This window comes from Mesoplodon bidens (assembly GCF_964165515.1).
Source record: "Mesoplodon bidens genome assembly, chromosome: 2".
In the NCBI taxonomy this organism is placed as follows: Eukaryota; Metazoa; Chordata; class Mammalia; order Artiodactyla; family Ziphiidae; genus Mesoplodon; species Mesoplodon bidens.
In genome coordinates, this window is record NC_138177.1 from 67,341,657 (window position 1) to 67,362,754 (window position 21,098).

The 21,098-nt window shown below is 46.9% G+C and overlaps 1 protein-coding gene across 7 annotated transcripts in view; it reads right to left on the reverse strand.

Annotated features, from left to right (window-relative positions):
- Positions 1–13,100: 13,100 nt before the first annotated feature.
- LOC308611757 (carboxyl-terminal PDZ ligand of neuronal nitric oxide synthase protein) overlaps positions 13,101–21,098 on the reverse strand; it is a 310,501-nt gene continuing 302,503 nt past the window's right edge. For all 7 annotated transcript variants that reach the window (XM_081223785.1, XM_081223784.1, XM_081223783.1 and 4 more), the window contains 2 exons: positions 17,913–18,222; positions 13,101–17,097 (listed from right to left, as the gene is read on the reverse strand). In XM_081223785.1, coding sequence (XP_081079911.1) covers positions 16,599–17,097; positions 17,913–18,222 — 809 coding nt within the window. In that variant the 3' untranslated portion in view covers positions 13,101–16,598. The remainder of the gene's footprint in view (positions 17,098–17,912; positions 18,223–21,098) is intronic.

The window sequence follows — 21,098 nt, forward strand, 5'->3', positions numbered from 1 at the left end:
TTTGTTGAGGATTTTTGCATCTATATTCATCAGTGATATTGGTCTGTAATTTTCTTTTTTGGTAGTATCTTTGTCTGGTTTTGGTATCAGGGTGATTGTGGCCTCGTAGAATGAGTTTGGGAGTGTTCCTTACTGTGTAATTTTTTGGAAGAGTTTGAGAAGGATGGGTGTTAGCCTTTCTCTAAATGTTTGATAGAATTCACCTGTGAAGCCATCTGGTCCTGGACTTTTGTTTGTTGGAGGATTTTTAATCACAGTTTCAATTTCATTACTTGTGATTGGTCTGTTCATATTTTCTGTTTCTTCCTGGTTCAGTCTTGGAAGGTTATACCTTTCTAACAATTTGTCCATTTCTTCCAGATTGTCCATTTTATTGGCATAGAGTTGCTTGTAGTAGTCTCTTAGGATGCTTTGTATTTCTGTGGTGTCCACTGTAACATCCCCTTTTTCATTTTTGATTTTATTGATTTGAGTCCTCTCTCTCTTTTTCTTGATGAGTCTGGCTAAAGGTTTATCAATTTTGTTTATCTTCTCAAAGAACCAGCTTTTAGTTTTATTGATGTTTGCTATTGTTTTATTTGTTTCTATTTCACTTATTTCTGCTCTGATCCTCATGATTTCTTTCCTTCTACTAACTTTAGGTTTTGTTTGTTCTTCTTTCTCTAGTTGCTTAGGTGTAAGGTTAGATTGCTTATTTGAGATTTTTCTTGTTTCTTGAGGTAGCATTGTATTGCTATAAACTTCCCTCTTAGAACTGCTTTGGATGCATCCTATAGGTTTTGGATCATTGTGTTTTCGTTGTCATTTGTCTGTAGGTATTTTGTGATTTCCTCTTTGATTTCTTCAGTCATCTCTTGGTTATTTAGTAACGTATTGTTTAGCCTCCATGTGTTTGTGTTTTTTACGTTTTTTCCCCTGTAATTGACTTCTAATCTCATAGCATTGTTGTCGGAAAAGATGCTTGATGTGATTTCCATTTTCTTAAATTTACCGAGGCTTGATTTGTGACCCAAGATGTGATCCGTGTGCACTTGAGAAGAAAGTGTAACCTGCTGTTTTTTGGTGGAATGTCCTCTAAATATCAATTAAGTCTATCTGGTCTATTGTGTCATTTAAAGCTTGTTTTCCTTACTAATTTTCTGCCTGGATGATCTGTCCATTGGTGTAAGTGAAGTGTTAAAGTCATCCACTGTTATTGTGTTACTGTCAATTTCCTTTTTTATAGTGGCTAGCATTTGCCTTATGTATTGAGGTGCTCCTATGTTGGGTGCATATATGTTTATAATTATTATATCATCTTCTTGGATTGATCCCTTGATCAGTATGTAGTGTCCTTCCTTGTCTCTTGTAACATTCTTTATTTTAAATTCTATTTTATCTGATAAGTGTATTGCTACTCCAGCTTTCTTTTCATTTCCATTTACATGGAATCTTTTTACATTCCCTTACTTTCAGTCTGTATGTGCCCCTCGGTCTGAAGTGGGTCACTTGTAATCAGCATATAGATGGGTCTTGTTTTTGTATCCATTCAGTGAGCCTGTGTCTTTTGGTTGGAGCATTTAATCCATTCACATTTAAGGTAGTTATCAATATGTATGTTCCTATTACCATTTTCTTCATTGTTTTGGGTTTTTTAAAAATTTTATTGGAGTATAGTTGATTTACAACATTGTGTTAGTTTCAGGTGTACAGCAAAGTGAATCTTTTATATATGTATAGCGCCACTCTTCTTTTTGTAATATTCTTTTCCCATGTAGGCCATTACAGGGTATTGAGTACAGTTCCCTGTGCTATACAGCAGGTTCTTATAAGTTATCTATTTTATATATAGTAGTGTGTAACATAAAAAAATTAAAAAGATATTCTGAACTATTTGGGATGCTCTAGTCTACAGCATTAGGGAGACAACTTGGGTAGATAAGTGTGGATAAGCTGTGAAGGGAGGTATTCAAATCTCTACTCTCTCACTAGCTATTTCTGAGCTTTTTGGTTAATTTTCAAATTCTTTAAGCCTGTTTTCTCTCATCAGTAAAATGGGGATGATAATTATATTTATTTCAGACAGTTCTTATGAAAAATTTCATGTAAAGTGTTTAACACATTGCCTAGCACATACTAAGTACTTGAAAAATAGCTATTTCTTTTTGTAGGCAGAATCACAACTATTTTGTAACACACCTTTCCAAAACTGAATTAATTTAAGACTTCATGGAAACATTTAGCCAGTAAGTCATCACTTATTAAAGCAGACACACTGGGGGCAATTCTTTAAAATGTTTCTGTTTATCAAAAGTTATCCAGCTAGATATTCTTTAGAGATCGTTCAGCTGGTAACATACACCCCAAATACTTTTAAGGATTTGGATAACACTTTCTTGTTAATATGATGCAGAACTTGAAAACCTCAAGCAATCACTGGCTCAAAAAATCAAAAGCTCTTATCCAGAAATATTGCTGAAATAATGACTTATTTTATAGGTGCAAGCATCACTGTGTCTTGACAGTTGATTTAAAGTCTTTGTCTAGTATATCCAATGTCTGGGCTTGCCCAGAGATGTTTCTGTTCATCTAAATTTTTTCCTTTGAATGGGCAACACTTTCTTGTTTCTTTGCATGCTTTGTGATTTTTCTTGTCAAAAACTAGACAATTAAATATTATAATATGGTAACTTTGGAAATAAGGTTCTTTTCCTCCCTCAAGGTTTGCTATTCTTTTTTAACCTTTCTTCTTTTTTATTAGTTTCTGCTTTATAACAAAGTGAATCAGTCATACATATACATCTGTTCCCACATCCCTTCCCTCCTGCATCTCCCTCCCTCCCACCCTCCCCATCCCACCCCTCCAGGCGGTCACAAAGCACCGAGCCGATCTCCCTGTGCTATGTGGCTGCTTCCCACTATCTATCTACCATATGTTTCATAGTGTATATATGTCCATGCCTCTCTCTCGCTTTCTCACAGCTTACCCTTCCCCCTCCCCATATCCTCAAGTCCATTCTCAAGTAGGTCTGTGTCTTTATTCCTGTTTTACCCCTAGGTTCTTCATGACATTTTTTTCTTAAATTCCATATATATGTGTTAGCATACGGTATTTGTCTTTCTCTTTCTGACTTACTTCACTCTGTATGACAGACTCTAGGTCTATCCACCTCATTACAAATAGCTCAGTTTCGTTTCTTTTTATGGCTGAGTAATATTCCATTGTATATATGTGCCACATCTTCTTTATCCATTCATCCGATGATGGACACTTAGGTTGTTTCCATCTCTGGGCTATTGTGAATAGAGCTGCTATGGGTTTGTTTTTGTAGGGCCGTTTCTTCTCTTGTGTTTCCCACTTAGAGAAGTTCCTTTAGCATTTGTTGTAGAGCTGGTTTGGTGGTGCTGAATTCTCTTAGCTTTTGCTTATCTGTAAAGCTTTTGATTTCTCCATTGAATCTGAATGAGATCCTTGCTGGGTAGAGTAATCTTGGTTGTCGGTTCTTCCCTCTCGTTACTTTAAATACATTGTGCCACTCCTTTCTGGCTTGTAGAGTTTCTGCTGAAAATCAGCTGTTAACCTTACGGGAGTTCCCTTGTATGTTGTCATTTTTCTCTTGTTGCTTTTCATAATTTTTCTTTGTCCTTAATTTTTGTCGATTTGATTACTATGTGTCTTGGCGTGTTTCTCCTTGGGTTTATTCTGTCTGGGACTCTTGCACTTCCTGGACTTGGGTGGCTACCTCCTTTCCCATGTTGGGGAAATTTTCGACTATAATCTCTTCAGATATTTTTTCGGGTCCTTTCTCTCTCTTCTCTTTCTGGGACCCCTATAATGTGAATGTTGGTGTGTTTAATATTGTACCAGAGGTCTCTTAGGCTGTCTTCATTTCTTTTCATTCTTTTTTCTTTATTCTCTTCCACAGCAGTGAATTCCATCATTCTGTCTTCCAGGTCACTTATCCGTTCTTCTTCCTCAGTTATGCTGCTATTGATTCCTTCTAGTGTATTTTTCATTTCAGTTATTGTATTGTTCATCTCTGTTTGTTCTTTAATTCTTCTAGGTGTTTGTTCTTTAATTCTTGTAGGTCTTTGTTAAACATTTCTTGCATCTTCTCAATCTTTGCCTCCATTCTTTTTCCGAGGTCCTAGATCATCTTCACTATCATTATTCTGAATTTTTTTTCTGGAAGGTTGCCTATCTCCACTTCATTTAGTTGTTTTTCTGTGGTTTTATCTTCTTCCTTCATCTGGTACATAGTCCTCTGCCTCTTAATTTTGTCTGTCTTTCTGTGAATGTGATTTTCGTTCCACAGGCTGCAGGATTGTAGTTTTTCTTGTTTCTGCTATCTGCCCTCTGGTGGATGAGGCTATCTAAGAGGCTTGTGCAAGCTTCCTCATGGGAGGGACTGGTGGTTGGTAAAACTGGGCGTTGCTCTGGTGGGAAGAGCTCAGTAAAACTTTAATCCACCTGTCAGCTGATGTGTGAGGCTGATTTCCCTCCCTGTTGGTTGTTTGGCCTGAGGCGACTCAGCACTGAAGGTGACAGGCTCTATTATGGGGCTAATGGCAGACTCCAGGAGGGCTCATGCCAAGGAGTACTTCCCAGAGCTTCTGCTGCCAGTGTCCTTGTCCTCATGGTGAGCCACAAAAAACCCCCACCTCTGCAGGAGACCCTCCACCACTAGCATGTAGGTCTGGTTCAGTCTCCCATGGGGTCACTGCTCCTTCCCCCTGTGTCCTGATGCACACACTACTTTGTGTGTTCCCTCCAAGAATGGAGTCTCTGTTTCCCCCAGTTCTGTCGAAGTCCTGCAATCAAATCTCACTAGCTTTCAAAGTCTGATTCTCTGGGGATTCCTCCTCCCGTCGCCGGATCCTCAGGTGGGGAAGCCTGATGTGGGACTCAGAACCTTCATTCCAGTAGGTGGCCTTCTGTGGTATAACTGTTCTCCAGTTTGTGAGTCACCCACCCAGTGGTTATGGGATTTGATTTTATTGTGATTGCGCCCCTCTTACCGTCATTGCAGCTTCTCCTTTGTCTTTGGATGTGGGGTATCTTTTCTGGTGAGCTCCAGTGTCTTCCTGTCGATGATTGTTCAGCAGTTAGTTGTGATTCCAGTGCTCTCACAAGAGGGAGTGCATGCACACCCTTCTTCTCCACCATCTTGAACCAATCAAGGCAAAAAATCTATACAGACTTTTTCATCCATACTTTTCATTATATAATTTTCCATCCCTTTGCTTTTAAGTTTTTTCATATCTTTTGTTTTAACCCTGTCTTCTGTAGACAAAGTATTGCTGGATCTATTTTTTTCCCAACTTAAGTTTTCCTCGTTTTGTTTGGTGAGTTCAATACACTTATATTTATTATTATTTGTTCTATTTGAAATTATTTCTGCCATTGTTATGGGCCAGATGTTTTTGTCCCCCCCAAAACCATATGTTGAAGCTCTGACCCCTGATATGATAGTATTTGGAGGTGGTGCCATTGGGAAGTAATTGGGCTTAGATAAGGTGGTGCCCTCATAATAGGTTCAGGGCCCTTATAAGAAGAGAAAGAGACACGAGAGCTCTCTCTCCACCTGCAAGCGCAAGGAAAGGCCTTGTGAGAACACAGCAAGAAGGTGGCTGTCTGCACCTCAGGAAGTATCCTTACCAGACACGAATCTGCTGGCACCTCGACCTTGGTCTTCCCTGCGAGAAAGTCGAGTAAAATGTCTGTTGTTTAACCCGCCCATTCTATGGTATTTTGTTACAGAAGCCTGAGCTAAGATAGAAATCTTATTCCATTCTTTCCATTTACTATACATTTTGTTTCTTCTTTTTTTTTTCTCCTCTTCTGCTTTTCATTGGATTTCCCCCTGCTGATTTGAAACCTCTATTAAAAAAAATTTTATGGTGGTTATCCATAGCCTATTAATACCTGTATTTTTGTTTTTCCCTGCCTAAAAACTTAAAATATGTTGTTATAATTAAGCATACTCTCATTTCCCTTTTGTCACCATAATTAATCCCACCTCATTTTCTGATCCAAAATTTGAATTATTATTATTATTATTATTAATTTTTTTTTTTTGCAGTACGCGGGCCTCTCACTGTTGTGGCCTCTCCCGTTGTGGAGCACAGGCTCCGGACGTGCAGGCTCAGTGGCCATGACTCACGGGCCCAGCCACTCCACGGCATGTGGGATCTTCCCGGACCGGGACACGAACCCGTGTTCCCTGCATCGGCAGGCAGACTCTCAACCACTGCGCCACCAGGGAAGCCCAAAATTTGAATTACTATTATCTACTCCTTTTGGGTCCTTTACCATTTAAATAACAGTAAGCTTTAGTGAATCAATTACTCATCCTTACTTCCTACATACTTACAAATACATAGAACTCTTCTGAGTTCAATTCTTTTCTTACTGCAATATTTCCTCCAAGAATATTTTCAGAGATGGTCTTTGAGAAGTAACCTTTTGTAGTCTTATATGCTTCATAATATTATTTTACACTCATTCAAATGATAGTTTAACTGAATATAAAATACAGGTTTAGTGGTTTTTTTCTTCCAACAATATCAAATAGTAAGCATTAGTTTGTATCTAGAATTCTTATTGAGATGTCTGATGTCAATCTGATTCTCCTTTATAGCCAATCTTCTTTTTCTGGAAACTTTAAAGATGGTGTATTTTTTTTTTTTTTTTTTTGACAGGTAAGAAGTGAAAGGTGGTTTGTCTTTATGATCTTAAATTTTGCTGTAAATGTGTCTGAGTTTTTCCTCCTCTATCCTGTTTGAAGGTCTATATGTCATTTTATTCTTAAGATTTTAATCTTTCTGTACTTTTGGAGAATTCTCATTTTTTTCAAAGATTTCCTCCCCTTCTATTTTCTCTCTCCTACTGGAATTCCTAGTAAAGAAGTATCATCTGTTTTACTTCTCCTTTCCCACACTATTTGTTCAATGATCTTAGGAAAATTACAAGCCTTTCCAAAGGAGGTAGTACTTATCTCATGGATGTATGTTATTTTTATCACGAAAAGCTGCCTCTTGGCAGAAATTAGCTGCCAGAAACTGTAATGCCTAAAGTCAGCCACAAGAGGTCAGACAACCACCAAGAAAACAGGTACTGAGCTGAGGGGTGTTTTTGTTTGTTTAGCGCTGCTGAGGAATTATGGTAGCTACAAAACCGGAAACATTCCTCTCACTAATACTCATCTCTCATTTGAATGCTTAATCTCCAGTGTCAATAGCAAGATTAGTGTTTGAGCCAGCCTTCCCTGAGCTTGCAATTTGAGATGCAATAGAAATACTTCTGCCACTCCTGCTTGGGGCTGAAATTCTTGCAATTCATAGAGCAGATTTACACCAAAACCATTCAGAATGGATGTTTTCAAGAGGCACCAGAGTCAGCTCTGTCACTTACTGGTAGAGTGACTTTGGGCAAGTTGCTGAAACTCCCTAAGCCTCTGGCCAGCATCACCTAGAAAATGGGGTTAATGATTCTTACCGCATAGAGTTATTGTGAGGAATCAGAAACCATGCCAGCACAGGTTAACACTGAAAAACTATAGCCTTTGCTGTTTCCTCTTCTGTAAAATGAGGGATTGGTGAATGGTTCTCTAAATTCCCATCCCACATGAATATTCAGTGTTTAATGAAATTGCATTCACCCCTGGAGATGGTCCAATTCAACAAGATGTTTCTGGGCCATGAACATTTCCGGGAAATTTTTATCAGACTGGTGTGATGGAAACAGAGAAGAACCATGTGGTGGTGGGGAAGCTGTCTGCTCCTTGGTTCTAAAAACCTAGGCCTACACATCTAGCTCTGCTTTTTATCAGTTGTAAGACTCAGGCAAATCTGCTTAGTCATTACCTCAATCTCAGTTTACCCATCTATAAAACGGGGCTGAAATAACTACCTCACAAGATATGAGGATTAATTAGAGCATGTGTGTGAATTATTTGAATGCAGTAAGGTTTTGTCTGTATCTAAAGAACGGGCGTAATAGGACTTCCCTTGCAGGGCTATTGAGAAAAACAAATGAGATAATGAACATAAATTGATTAGCACAATTCCTGGAATGTATAGGAGCTTTAGAAATACAATAAAGCATCAATAAACAGCAAAGCCCCGAAGAGTAAAGTACAAATATTAAGAACTGGACCTGAGAGAAGCTGGAGGAGCAGCAACCAGAGGTGGGCAGGTGCCTGGCACTGGAGCGCAACCCTTCTTACAAGTCCCTGCTTCTGCCGGCTCCATGGCAAGGTGTCACTTGTCCGGGAGGCAGAATTAATGAAGGCTCTGTCTGGAGAGAAATGAGCTACACACTGGCCCATTCATCATTTTCCATTTTGAAAACGGCCTTTCTCAATCCTTCTCCGCAGTGGGTGATCAGGTACAGAGACTGCCTGTGGGTGAAGGCCCTGAGGAAGGAGGCTGAAAGGGGTGGGGTTCACTTGGCACTAGATTGTGTGTGGACATGTATATAAAATGTCCCAAATCAGATGACACGTTCTGTGAGTTTAGCTCAGCTCAAAGCACATCCTTATCAAGCGATGTGCCAGGTGCTATGCCTGGGACCGAGGAGTCAGAGATGAAGATGACAAGGCCCCCGCCCTTGAGGAGCTCAGCAACTTGTGGGAGAGACAACAGGAGGCAGCTCTTGATACTTCCTATGTCACATGGCAAGTGCCAGCACAGAGAAACACACAGGGTGCTACCCAGGCGCAGAGGATGGGCTGGGGGTGGTGTCTGGGCAGGGACCCCAGAGGAAGGGATGCCTGAGCTGAAATCTGAAGGATGAACTAGCATAGCCTGGAAGAGTCAGAAGAAAGAGAAGGAAGGTGGGGGTGATGGGGCCGATGGACATTCTTGAACAAAGACATGGAAGTAATTCTGAGCAGTTTGGGGTGGCGGGGCACTGGGACATAGAGGCAGTGGTAGCAGATGAAGCTGGCAAGGTCAGCTGGGCAGGACTGTGGACGGTCCTGAGCACAGAGAGCCCGGCTCCCCGTCCCCCATGCGCTTCCCAGAAGAGTCCCCAGCCTCGTGACAATCTATACTACCTACATAACTGCTGACTGATGAATGAGGGGGACGTGGGGAGAGGCATGGGCAGGGCTGCTGACCATGAGCACAGCCTCCTCCTCCAGCTTTATTACACGTGGGATCACTCTCCACAAGACCTTTGCAACCTCTGCAGAAGACTCAGTTCCTAGAAATGTCACACCTTGGCCCAGCCTACAGGGAATTTACCAGGTCTGCTGCAAAGACTTTCTGACAGTTCTTGACGCAGAGGACCCAGGATTTAAATTGAGCAAGGAAGGTTGACAAACACAACTTACCAGATACCCAGAGACTGACCGGAAGGTTGTACAAGCTTGTCCTGGGTTTTCCTATCCAGCAACCGGGTCCATCCACTGTGGGCTCGGGATGCAGAGGGAGCGCATCCACTGGCTGAAGCTGCAGGGCTGATGGAGTTCCAGTCCCTCCATCTCAAAGGCCAGGCTGCCCCTTTGCTGCCATAGTGGCCTGGACTAACCAGTACCACCCCACGGTAGCCACAGGGAGATGCTGTAAGTTGCCATGAGTTAGCCCACGAAGCAGGCTGGACACTTGGCTGTGCTTACACACCAGACCAAACCGGTGGGAGTTTTGTAATAAACAGGATTGTAGAGATGCTACTGGCGGCAAACACGGAGGGTGATCTAAGGCAGGGGTCCCCAACCCCCGGGCCACAGCTTGGTACCAGTCCTTGGTCTGTTAGGAACCAGGCTGCACAGCAGGAGGTGAGTGGCGGGTGAGCAAGCAAAGCTTCATCTGTATTTACAGCCGCTCCCCATGGCTCGCACTACTGCCTGAGCTCCGCCTCCTGTCAGATCAGCCGCGGCATTAGATTCTCATAGGAGTGCGAACCCTACTGTGAACTGTGCATGTGATGGATCTAGGCTGCGCACTCCTTATGAGAATCTAATGCCTGATGACCTGAGGTGGAGCTGAGGCAGTGTTGCTAGTGCTGGGGAGTGGCTGCAAATACAGATTATCATTAGCAGAGAGGTTTGACTGCATAGGGACCATAATAAATCAATTGCTTGCAAACTCATATCAAAACCCTATCAGTGAGTGACAAGTGAAAATAAGCTCAGAGCTCCCACTGATTCTGCATTATGGTGAATTGTAGAATTATTTCATTATATATTACAATGTAATAATAATAGAAATAAAGTGCACTTTTTTTCTCTTGGCCAGAAGAAAGTCACTTGACAGTGTTTACTTCATTAGTCTGAGTGCTACAGAAGACCAAAAACAAAAACAGCACATGCACACACACAAAACCCCAAATCACTAAAAACTGCTTAAACACTGACTTGTTAAGCAGAGCAGAAATGAAACTTTTCTAGCAGAGAAAGAGTAAAAAGGTAATGTGGGCCTTTTAAACCTTTAGTCCATTTAGCCAGGCTTCAGTTGGGATAAATGGAATATCAAAATCAGGCTAGTCTAGACGAAAACTGCATGGCTGTTTAAAAACCACTGAATAGGAGGAATGTGTTAGAAGGAAATAGATTAAAAACAATTAGACAATCGTTGACTTGCATCTATTTTTCTAATAAATTTCTATCAAGCGCCTCAGTCTAAAAATCTAATATACCTGGACCATTACTACTACCAGCAAGTCTTATTTATTTCTGGCCATTTATTCCTGAAAGCCTTGTGAGAAGACATGGTGAGAAGCAAATCCAACCACACATAGGATGGCGGACAAGAGAAAACATGCGTGATGCGCTTGAATCATCCCAAAACCATTCCCCACCCCCCGCCGGTCCGTGGAAAAATTGTCTTCCATGAAACCAGTCCCTGGTCCCAAAAAGGCTGGGGACTGCTGTTCTAAGGAAGAAGGTGGCCAAGCAGATGGCAGTGGAAACCACTGACTTGTTAAACAGTAAAACGCAAAACAAAAGTTGCAGTTTGTTGGGAGACTGCTTTTTGCTTTGGGGGATTTTCTTCTTTTTCCTTTTTTTGTCTTTTCCAAGAGAGAGAAACTGGCAGCGTTTCCTACTCCGAAAAGGACAGATTCCTCAGGCACCTCCCACGAGGGAGAAAGTAGCCTGGTGTCTGAGTTTGTCCTTAAATATTTCCTCAAGCTGGCTTCCCTGTATGGTCACTAACCAAGTGAATCGTTCCGTGGGGTAGAGCTTCCCTGGGCTCCCTCGAGCTGGACTATTTATCATGGCAGCAGCTGGAGATAAGCTGGACACAAAGAGGATTTGTGTCTCCACGGGTCGGGCCCTAGATACGAACGTGGAGGAATTTTCTCATTAGTGGTAAGTCACGGAGGGGACTCCGGGCTTTCATCGTGCGACCCAGTGCAAACGGCAGCAGGGAGGAGGGCACCCTGGAGGGGCAAAGTCCTTGAAGATGCTTTCACTGGACAACTGAAATGAAGGTTTCCAGAGTGGATTTCCTTGGGAGAGAGGAAAGACACTGAATGTTGTCCGCAGCTGTTCGGGGGTAGGTGGGGCTTCATCTAGGAGGGCTGCATTTCTTTGTGTGGACTTAATTACTTGTTCCCACTCAGAGGGGAGCCACAGTGGGGGGCTCCAGATCGGGCACCTCAAACCCAGCGGTTGGCTGGCAGGGGCGATGCTGAGTGAAGCCCAGGGGACCCTGAGGGCCAAAGTCTCAAAGGCAAGGAGGCGTAACCAGCAGCTGGCAGGCTCATCTGGGGAGCCCCGCGGTGGTGGAGATGTGGGTAGAGAAGGGACAGGGAGTTGAAGCACAGACAGTTCTAGAATACTCCCAGGATTCACAGACTTCAAGGGCATTCGGAAGATGTCTGAGAGCAAACAGACCAGGAAGGAATTCTCTGAGCTTGGAGTAGTATCTGAGGTGCAGTCCCAGACTAGCTAATTCCACAAATTCTGAATCCCAGCTGGGGTTCCTCACCAGCACAGGCACAGACTTTAGGAATGAAGTGGGCTTCCTGATGACCTCTGATTTGTTCGTTTCCTTCAGCAACCACTATAGGCAGATTAAGCTCAGAGGAAAAACATTTAGTTGAAATTACTTGCCCCCCTCCCATTTGGTACTTCATTGCTTAACAGGCAGGCAGGTTCCGTGGTGTCCTCACCCATCGTGGGCATAGTGAGAGACAGAACCAGGTGTCTCTTCACCAGTGTTACCACTGTGCCCCAGACAGCACTCAGCTCACAGAAAGGCTTGGATATGTTGTCTGAATACATGCATCTTTGTATCCCAGCTTCTAGACCAAAGGCTCAGAGCACAGCATTTAAAAATGTGACATATTCACATCCTTTTTCACACTTAAAAATTTCCTCAAAAGTTTTTAATTTTTACATTATAGTTTTTCATATTTGATCTCAGCCAAAAATAACTCCTTTGCATAACAGTGGGAAAGAAAAGCATATGAAAAGGCACATTTCACACCTGAATGACTGCAGAAGTTGATCCTGAAGCCATCCAACGGGAGAAGTTGCCCAAATAGTCACTGGACTTACGCTTAAAGGAAGAAGTTGCGATTGTTAAGTACTTTCAAAGCCTTTTCCCATGCATGGAATACGCTGGATGGGGTTTTGTGTTACTCCTGCCTTCCCAGAACAATACGCTGCACCCCACTCCAGAGCGAGCGAGCAATGTGAGTGCCCGTGGTCTTCTTGCTCATCCTCTGAGAAAGGAAGTGCAGGAGTGGAATTCAATGCAGAAAAGGCTGGAGACCGCCTCATGCCTGAGACGTTTCTGATGTGCACCCAGGGAGGGACCCTTGGCACATCATGGGGGCGAATCACAGGGCTGGGCAGAAAGGTCCTACCCTTCCCCCTTTAGAAATGTGTATGGCTTCTTTTCCTTCCCCTTCCTGTCTCTTCTTCACTTTGTCCCTTTTAAGGAGGTTAAAGTTCTGGCCAACTCTCAGCTGGGAGTCCTCTGGGTCTCCTGGTCTGACACCAGCCAGGGGCAGCAAGGGGGTTAAAGGGGCTTCAGGCCAGCACTGCTCCAAGCTATGCTGTCTCAGTAAGGAGCATCTGGGTTGCCCCAGTCTGGGGTAAGTGCCTACATCAGCAGCTTCGGGCGTTGTACCAACATTACTAATGACTCCGAATCTGATGGCAGCTCTGGTCCCTCTCTGAAGAGTGTCTGTGTGCACACCCAGCTCTGTCCCCTCCTTGATGGGAGAGGGCTATGGACCCCAGGTGGACGCTCTGGTGGTCACTCGCATTTCCTCCCTGCTTCCTTCTGAGGGGGAAGGTTGCACCTTTGCACGTGATGTTGATGCCCTGAACCAGATATAGGTCTGGTTGGAAGAGGGACACTTCCACAGCAGCCAGCCACTTAGAGGAACGTATGAGGGCACATCCCGAGGGATCATTTCCTCCCAAGGTCTGAAGATCTGTCAGCAGTACCCATCATCCTCATGTCTCACTCTTCCAGGCTCACAAAGCACAAGGCCAACGCTCTCCTCTCAATAAGGCAGCCTTCAGAAAAACCAACCACTCTGCATCAGTCAGGAGAAAAAAACCAAACCAGCAAAACCAAACCAAATCCTTTTATTGTGTAGTTTCCTTCTACCAGAAGATTACTAAAAATATAAATATAAAATCTCTAGAGAACACTTGGAATAGCTCTGTAATATGCTTCTTTCCCCAAACTGGGGCCAACCTCTTTGCTCTTTAGAAGTTGATGGACTACATGAATGTCTTCGTATCACCCACATTCGTTAACACAGATACATTTCTCTCCATGCAGGGGAATATGCCACCTTCCTGCCAAGTTCTGGAAGCTCACCTTGCATCTATCAGGGTAAAACTATCGCTGAATATGGGGATACACGACAGTGGGTAACAGGGAGAGAAAAAACTCTGTGGCCCCAGCTTCCTTCTGTGGACACAGAAGACAGGCCCTTCATTTCTCCTCAGTACCCTGTCCTTGAGCAGACTGGGCCACCCGAGGGTCAAACTTCCAGAGAAGTTGCATTCACCATGAGGGGTGTGTCAGGGGGGTGACTGCCATGCTGCAGTCATGGGCAGGTCAGGTTGTTGACATGGACACGGGAAGTCAAGTGGGGCTTTGCATAGAGAGCTGGTCTGAGCCGGGGCCCTCAGCAGGATAGAAGTCGCTGTTCCTAGTGGCCTCTGGGCAACACTTAGCCCTAGCACCAGGCACTCTCTGTCACATCTAGGACCTGATTTTAGCCTCAGAGAGCTCCTCCACCCCGGTAGCAGCATCACCCCTCCTGTAGAAGGATGGCTGAGATGGAGATCACAGAGGGGTCACCCAGACATTGAAGCAGGGTCCCACAGCCTCTTATTTGGTACTAGACACGAGTCCGAGGAACACTGGGATCACCCTGGCCATGGTCCTGGGACAGCCTGATAGGATCCCTGGGACAGCCTGATAGGATCCCTGGGCTAACCCTGGGTCTGAGGGCCAGGACCTCAGCAGCGGCCGGGTGTGGAGCGGAGAGCAGGGTGCTTAAGCCAGCCCAGGCCTGCCACCTCTGCACCTATGGCTACAATATCACCCAGCCAGAGCCACCCTGGTCTCTGGGAGAGGAGCAGCCCCAGAGTGCAGGAACCTGGTAAGTTTCCTGTCAGAGAAGCAAACAGAGCTTCTGGGATGGAAGCGCAGATGAGAGTGGGCTAGCTGCCAGCACGTGGGTTTAGTTCTCGCCCCCAGCTCTGTGTTTTGTGCAGAACCCCAAGCCATTCTGGGAAAACTCACAGGCCCCCAAATGCTAGTCCTGAGAACTTCTGAGCATCAGGGTCAGATATCAACATCTTTGTGATATTCCTGGAGTAAGTCAGGATCGACTCAATTCAATAACAGCCTTCCTCACCTCACCACGGCCTGCAAGGTGCCTGGCGTGCCTGGACCCTCCTGAGCAAGATGAGACAAAGCTTCACTCTGAGAACGCAGGGTAGGAGAAAAGGCGGCGGGAGAGCCGTGGCAAGGCCCCCAGCTGCAGAAGCAAGGAGGCGGGAAGGGCACCTGCATCCCGGTGGTCCCCTGAGGCTCCCGGGTCTGCAGGAGTTAGCTTGGACATTTTATAAGGCAGAAGTGGTTCCTGGGGAGCAGGAACTGGGTGATGAGATAAAGTGGGCAGTGAGCCCTGGGGCACCCAGAGTGGGAAGCCGAACAAAGAATAGGAAAGGGGAGGCGGCAGGAGTCACAGAAGGAGAACTGAACAGCCCACTCTGGCCAGATATGCCACTCCCAGCCTTCTCCCGGGGACCCAGCCACCTTGCTCAAAAAAAGGCATGTTCTCTTCTTGCTGCAAAGGCCCCCAGGGTTGGGATCACCCCCTGACAGGGTCTCTTGGCCACAGGAAAACAGCATGACAGGACCCCTGGTGGGAGACAGGAACACAGACGTGGGTTAACCCAGGAGGGCAGAACCAGTGGGGCTGTGTGAACTGTCAGTCCTTCACAGAGACCCCAGAGGCAGGCAGGTAGACAGCACCTTCTGTACAAGAGCGGAGCGCCTCCTACTTAAGTGTGGCCTGCTCCACGGTTCCTACCACATTCCAACCTCTCACACTCCTCACCTTGCTTCCTGCACTTACCACGCCTAGACCCTAGAACTACATCACATCACGCTGTGGAAACCCCGGAAAGCTGTTCTGAGCCCTTACGACTACTCTTTCCCCAACCCGTTTTCACTGCCTTCCCCATCCCGTTTTCACTGCCTTCCCCACTACTGCTCTGGGTTCTCTCGGGACCAGCTCCCTGGACGCCAGGTTCCTGGGCCCTCCCCACCAAACAAAATCAGAACTTGCTCTGCTGCTTCTGCCAGGGCCTGCCTAGCCCTGTCTTCACGCACAGCAAGGGAAGCCCGGGTCTCTTCTGTGCAGGGAGCCCGAGCGTAGCTGGCTGCATCATCTTGCCCAGTGCCTCGCCACACTCCCATGCTGGGCAGGCGCTCTCGGGGGCTGGCTCCGTGCCCTGCCTCAGGCTAGAAGAGACACACCCTGTGAACCCAGGGTGTCGACAAGGCTGCCCGAGGTCTCAGGTCCAGTAAGCATTGCCCCCGGTTGCATCCACACGGGCAGAGGCGAGGTAACAACCCGAGGCCTGTGCTGTCTTGGGGCCAGGAGGAGCTGTGGCTGGGCTGTGCTCAGGGTGTGCGGCTTTCTGGGCCTGGGCCCATCATCGAGCCAAACCCGTCATCCCTCATTTAGCCTGATTCCCCCGGAGGCAGGAGGCCTCTGGCCCCCAGGGAGGAGAAAAAAGGAACCAGGAGTGCATGGGAGGAAGAAGAGCAGGCAGCATGTGGGAGCCAGGCAGAGAGAACACCCTTCATCCTGGGCTGCTGGCCTTGCAGGTCAGTGGGAAGCCAGGGCAACTCAGAACAGAGGCGCCCTAGTGTCCAAGGGCTGCAGCCAGCACACCGAGGAGCTGGGATGGCACCCGAGTCCTTTTGCCATTCCACGGACGGACTCTTGAACTAGGACTACGCATGGACCTGTGGCCCTGCAGCAGCCCATGTGGAAGAATTAGCTCTGCTGAGCCTTGTGCAAGCAGGACAAACAGCAGGGTGGAGCTGGGGCAAGGGCCAGGGTGCACGGTGGAGAAGCGAGCAGAGGGGAGGGGGTCTCAGCAGGAGCAGAAGCAGCTCTACTCAAAGGACAGCAGGTCTGGGTGAGGGCCCTCAATGTCAAGGCTGGAGGTCCGAGCCCGAGGAGGCGGGCTGCTGTCCTCCAGAGACTCAGCCAGGCTGATGGGGCTCAGGCTGAGTTTGAGGCCATTTCTCTCGATGAGGCCAGGGGAGGAGGCCCTTCGGCACTCAGTCACCTTTAGCTTCGGTTCGTCCTGGTTGTCCTTGTGGATTAGGTCAGGTACCGACAGGGAAACCTCTCCATTGGGCAGAGCCTCGCCCCTGTCCACCATTTCCATGATGGCCTCTGGCTGTGAAGCATCTGCTGGGCTGGGCTGGGCAGTGGGAGGGGAGTCCTGGGGCTGCCCAGGTGACAGCTCTGTCCCATACTCCAGACTGCTTAGGACTGGCTGCGATGAAATCAGCATGTCCTGGGTGGTCTTCAGGGCCCGAGGGGTTCGCTTCCTGGTGGTAGGAGGCGGGGGATCCAGCCTAGGGAATGCTTCTTGCGGGGCTGACCTATAAGGTTGGTGACACGAGCTGACATAAGGCTGGCGATGCACCATGCTGCACTTCCCACTCACCCACCCGGGAAGTGCTTTTCGCTCTGGGTTCTCGTTCTTGGTTTAGCGTGCGGGTCTCGGCAGTTTGAGCACAAATGGCTTTGGGCCTGTCACATCCTCACTCGGTGTTCACAACAGCACAAAGTGTTAACACTGGGACCACCGGTGAACCGCGTCACATCAGAACCTATACAATAGCCCTGAAAAGCGCATCACCACTTGGGGCGCGTAGGTGTCAAAACGAGGCTGGACATGGGAGGGCCGCCAAAGCAGGCTCCCCTCTCCCCTGGCCAGTGGGTTCTGCCAGACGCCGGCTTCTCCACTACCAACAGTCAGGGCAGCACTTCTCAGGTGTGGCTGGGTGTCAGAATCCCCCCGGGGAGCTTCTGGCAACATCTGGGTTTGAATCCAGCTCTGCCAATTACTAACTTTGTAACCTTAACCTCCTCACGTTACCTCTCTGAACCTGCTTTACCTGCAAAATGGAAATAATATAATTCATCTCAGAGGGCCAGGGTTAGGTAAAATAATGCAGCTGAAGCATAGCACAGTGCTAGGACGTGATGGGCACGCCGTAAACTTCAGCCATGGTGGGAGAGTTGAAGGCGGCTCCCACAAACATGGCCCGATCCTTCAGCTGTTCTTTACGTGACAGCCTCCATCCCTACCCCAAGGCCATTCTCCCCTCTGGACACTACAGTTTGCCGCAGGCCTCTTCCAGTGGGTCCAGATCCGTAAGGATGTCAGGGCGGGAGGGAGAGGTGCACTCACCTTCCATCATCCACGTCAGCCCCGCCGGCCAACTGGGCCCCCGCAGTCTTGTTGACCTCCATCGTGCCCACGCTGCCCAGGCTCGAGGGCTCTTTTCTCCGCAGGAAGTCGTTAACTTTGGCCCCCATGGCTTTGCCCAGGTTCTTGAGGTGCTGGCTGCTGCCCACCCAGAGTCCAGGCCCTCCGGGCTCCACAGACCCCAGGGCGGCAGAGCTGGGGGCCGCAGGCCTGGACACGTGGGGGAAGGAGCGGCTTGACTGGAGCTTTGGAGTGAGGGCTGTGTTCAAGTTCTCAAACATGCCGTGGTCGACTACAAACAAAGAGGGAAAGACAGAGAGCCGGTGAGGGGAGGGGAGGGGGGCCTTCGACCCCATCACTTTTGAGCTTCTCCTTATACCATACCCACAACTTGTAAGTTCATGAGGCTTTGGAAATAGTCAAGAGAGAGCCAGCAAAGACACTCTTGAACCTTCCGAGCCAGTTGTTTTGATGGGACGTGGGACCAGAAATTCTAGTTCTGCCTCACCCAGGTTAATCAGTGATGAACTCTAGCCACAGAAAAGCTAACTTATCCCTTTAAACATGCCTCCTTGACTCACGGCTTAACCCCTTACCTTGGGGTCACCAGGCCCTTTGAAGTAAAGACAAACAAGGATGAAGCAATGAGATGTGACATTTTTACACTGCCATGAGCACATGTGGAGCTCTCTGACTCAGGCGCTGGGGTAGAAGCTGGTGGAGGGATGGCAAGTATGGAAGCTCCCTGCTAAAAAGCCACATGTGTAGCATGTTTTCTCCATGAAAAATGCTCACTTCTCTTGGGGGTGGAACTTGGGAGAATGGGACAGCTGCATGCAGAGAGATGCTAAGTGGTGGTTCAGAACCAGTTCACGCCAAATGGACAAGCACTTGGTGCCAAGGAAGCAGGAGGAAGCTGACAAACGCCAGCTCACTTAATCCTCACAAGCTAGTAAGGTGGGGCATGGTAAGATTTCTCTTTATAGAGGAAGAAGACGGGGCTCAGAGTAATGAACTGCTGGGCCCGAGGTCACAGCCCAATTACTGGCACGGTAGGAACTAGAACCCACGTTTTCTCACCTAAAGCTCAGGGCTCTTGCCACTACTTTTCCTGCCTTGCATGGAATAACTGCCTAAATATGCCTCGTGCACAGTCTGCCTCTCAGGGATCTCTGTTCGGCTGGAAAGATTAACTCAAAGGGCTGGGAGGAGACCCACTGGGTTGTAAACACTTGCAGGGCAGAAGCCATGTCTCACTCATCTTTGTGTCTTTAACAGCTAGCCTGGGTGTGGCACACAGTAGGTGCTCAATAAATATCCTGAAATGCCAAACCCATTTTCAGATAGAGAATCGTGGAGACCAAGACCACAGTAGCTCCGAGGTCTGTAGTTGGAATAGCTAGAGCTCAGGGCTCTAAGCCACACTGTCCACACACTTGCACAGAGGCAGCCTCTCCCCACTAGGAAATCCAGCTCAGGCCTCAGTGCAGCCAGACCCACTCTGGGGCCTTGGAAGCAGGCTTGAGGTTGCTGTCCTTACCACCTATTCCAGATATTTTGTCAGTCTCAGAGGAGGAGAGCGATTTGGTCATAGGCCCTGCTCCTTGTCAAGACCTCTGCTAAGTGCCTACTCTTGCCGAGGCTTCCTAAGAGTAACGGAGGTTAGGGTATATGTTTTTTTCCATTGAACTTTTGCATAAAGCAGTTCTCTGCCCTGCACTGCTGAGTCCTGGGCACTGGGGAGCATTTCTCTTTATTGTGATTTTATGCAGAGACATCCCTTCTGAGCCAACTACCTCAATAAGCTAAGGGTCTTCGGGCAGCAGGAGGATGCTGTGGGAGGAGTGGAGATCTCCCCCTGTGATGAACCCCACAGTCTTCACCTCTGTAACTGCCCCTAACCCACGTGCAAGAAAAGCACCACTGCAGGGGACATGCCGGGAGCTCAATTAGAGCATCCCTGGGACACGGGGCACAGAGCTGACTGGTTCAGGCTGGCTGGGTTCCAGATGTAGACCCACCACACTAGCAGGAGATCCCGGCCCATCCCACAACAGGGGTATCAACTCTTGAGTCTTCTCCTGAGAGTATAAATCTTGCCATGTCATCCACTTTTGCATAATTTACCTATCATGTCCCATATCCTTCTAATTTTTCTTTAATCGTGAACTCTGCAAACTAGCAGAGAAGGCTTTGGAAACTAAAGCATTTAATGACTTCCCCCCAAACCAGAAAGTATTGGGGCCACCATGAAACTAGAGCAAATGTTCAAGAGATATATGCCAGGGAAGAAGGCCAATCCCCACCACTTTCGGGCTCACATAGTTCTGTGGCTGCTTCCTTACTGGTTTAATGTGAATTTTCAGAGCAGACACATTCATTTCTAAAAGTGTAAGCACCAAAAACACCTGGCAAAGTGACTTGTAAATTGTGAGCCCCTTTGATTATAATTATTGAAGAAACACATTCTAAGAAACATAAATAACTTTTGGATTAAGCACCATTTTAGATTTCCTGTACTTCTTGTTTCTCTACCCTTCAGGATGTATACACTGAATTCTTAAGGAATTTAAAGATAGCTCATCATATACTCTCTTCATAATTCTCTTAAGTCTTCTGGTAAATACATCTTGTCTTTAATAATAAAATAAGTCCCTTGATGGGAAGAAGCATCTTAAGTGACATTTTTTGTCTATAATGCTCAGCATAGGGCCTTGCACAACAGTAGGCATTTAATAAATTAATTGAATTGGCTTTTGATATGAATACTTAAAACTGACTGCATTATGGGCTAACATCGTAGAGAAGCTGTTCCCCAAGCCTTCTTCCATTTACAAAAGACACTGAAAACCCCCTCCTCTGGGAGCGGTCCACAGGGGCTCTTGAGGTCAGGCCGGGGCTCCCTTCATCTTCACATCTGAGGGATGTGCAGCGAGCCCCTTTCCTGCTAAAGGCACCAAGGACCCCACACACTGTCAGGACGGGAGGCTTGGTGGTTCAGAAAATAATGGTGATGGCAGAAAGAAAGGTGACTGGATCCCAACCAGGTGGCCCTCCTAAAGCACCCCCCAGCATGCACATAGCCAAGCAGAGGGGAGCATCTGGGGCCAAAGTCATCCAAAAGAAAGACAGTATCTTACCTGTCCGAGAAAGGGGCTCGGAAAGCAG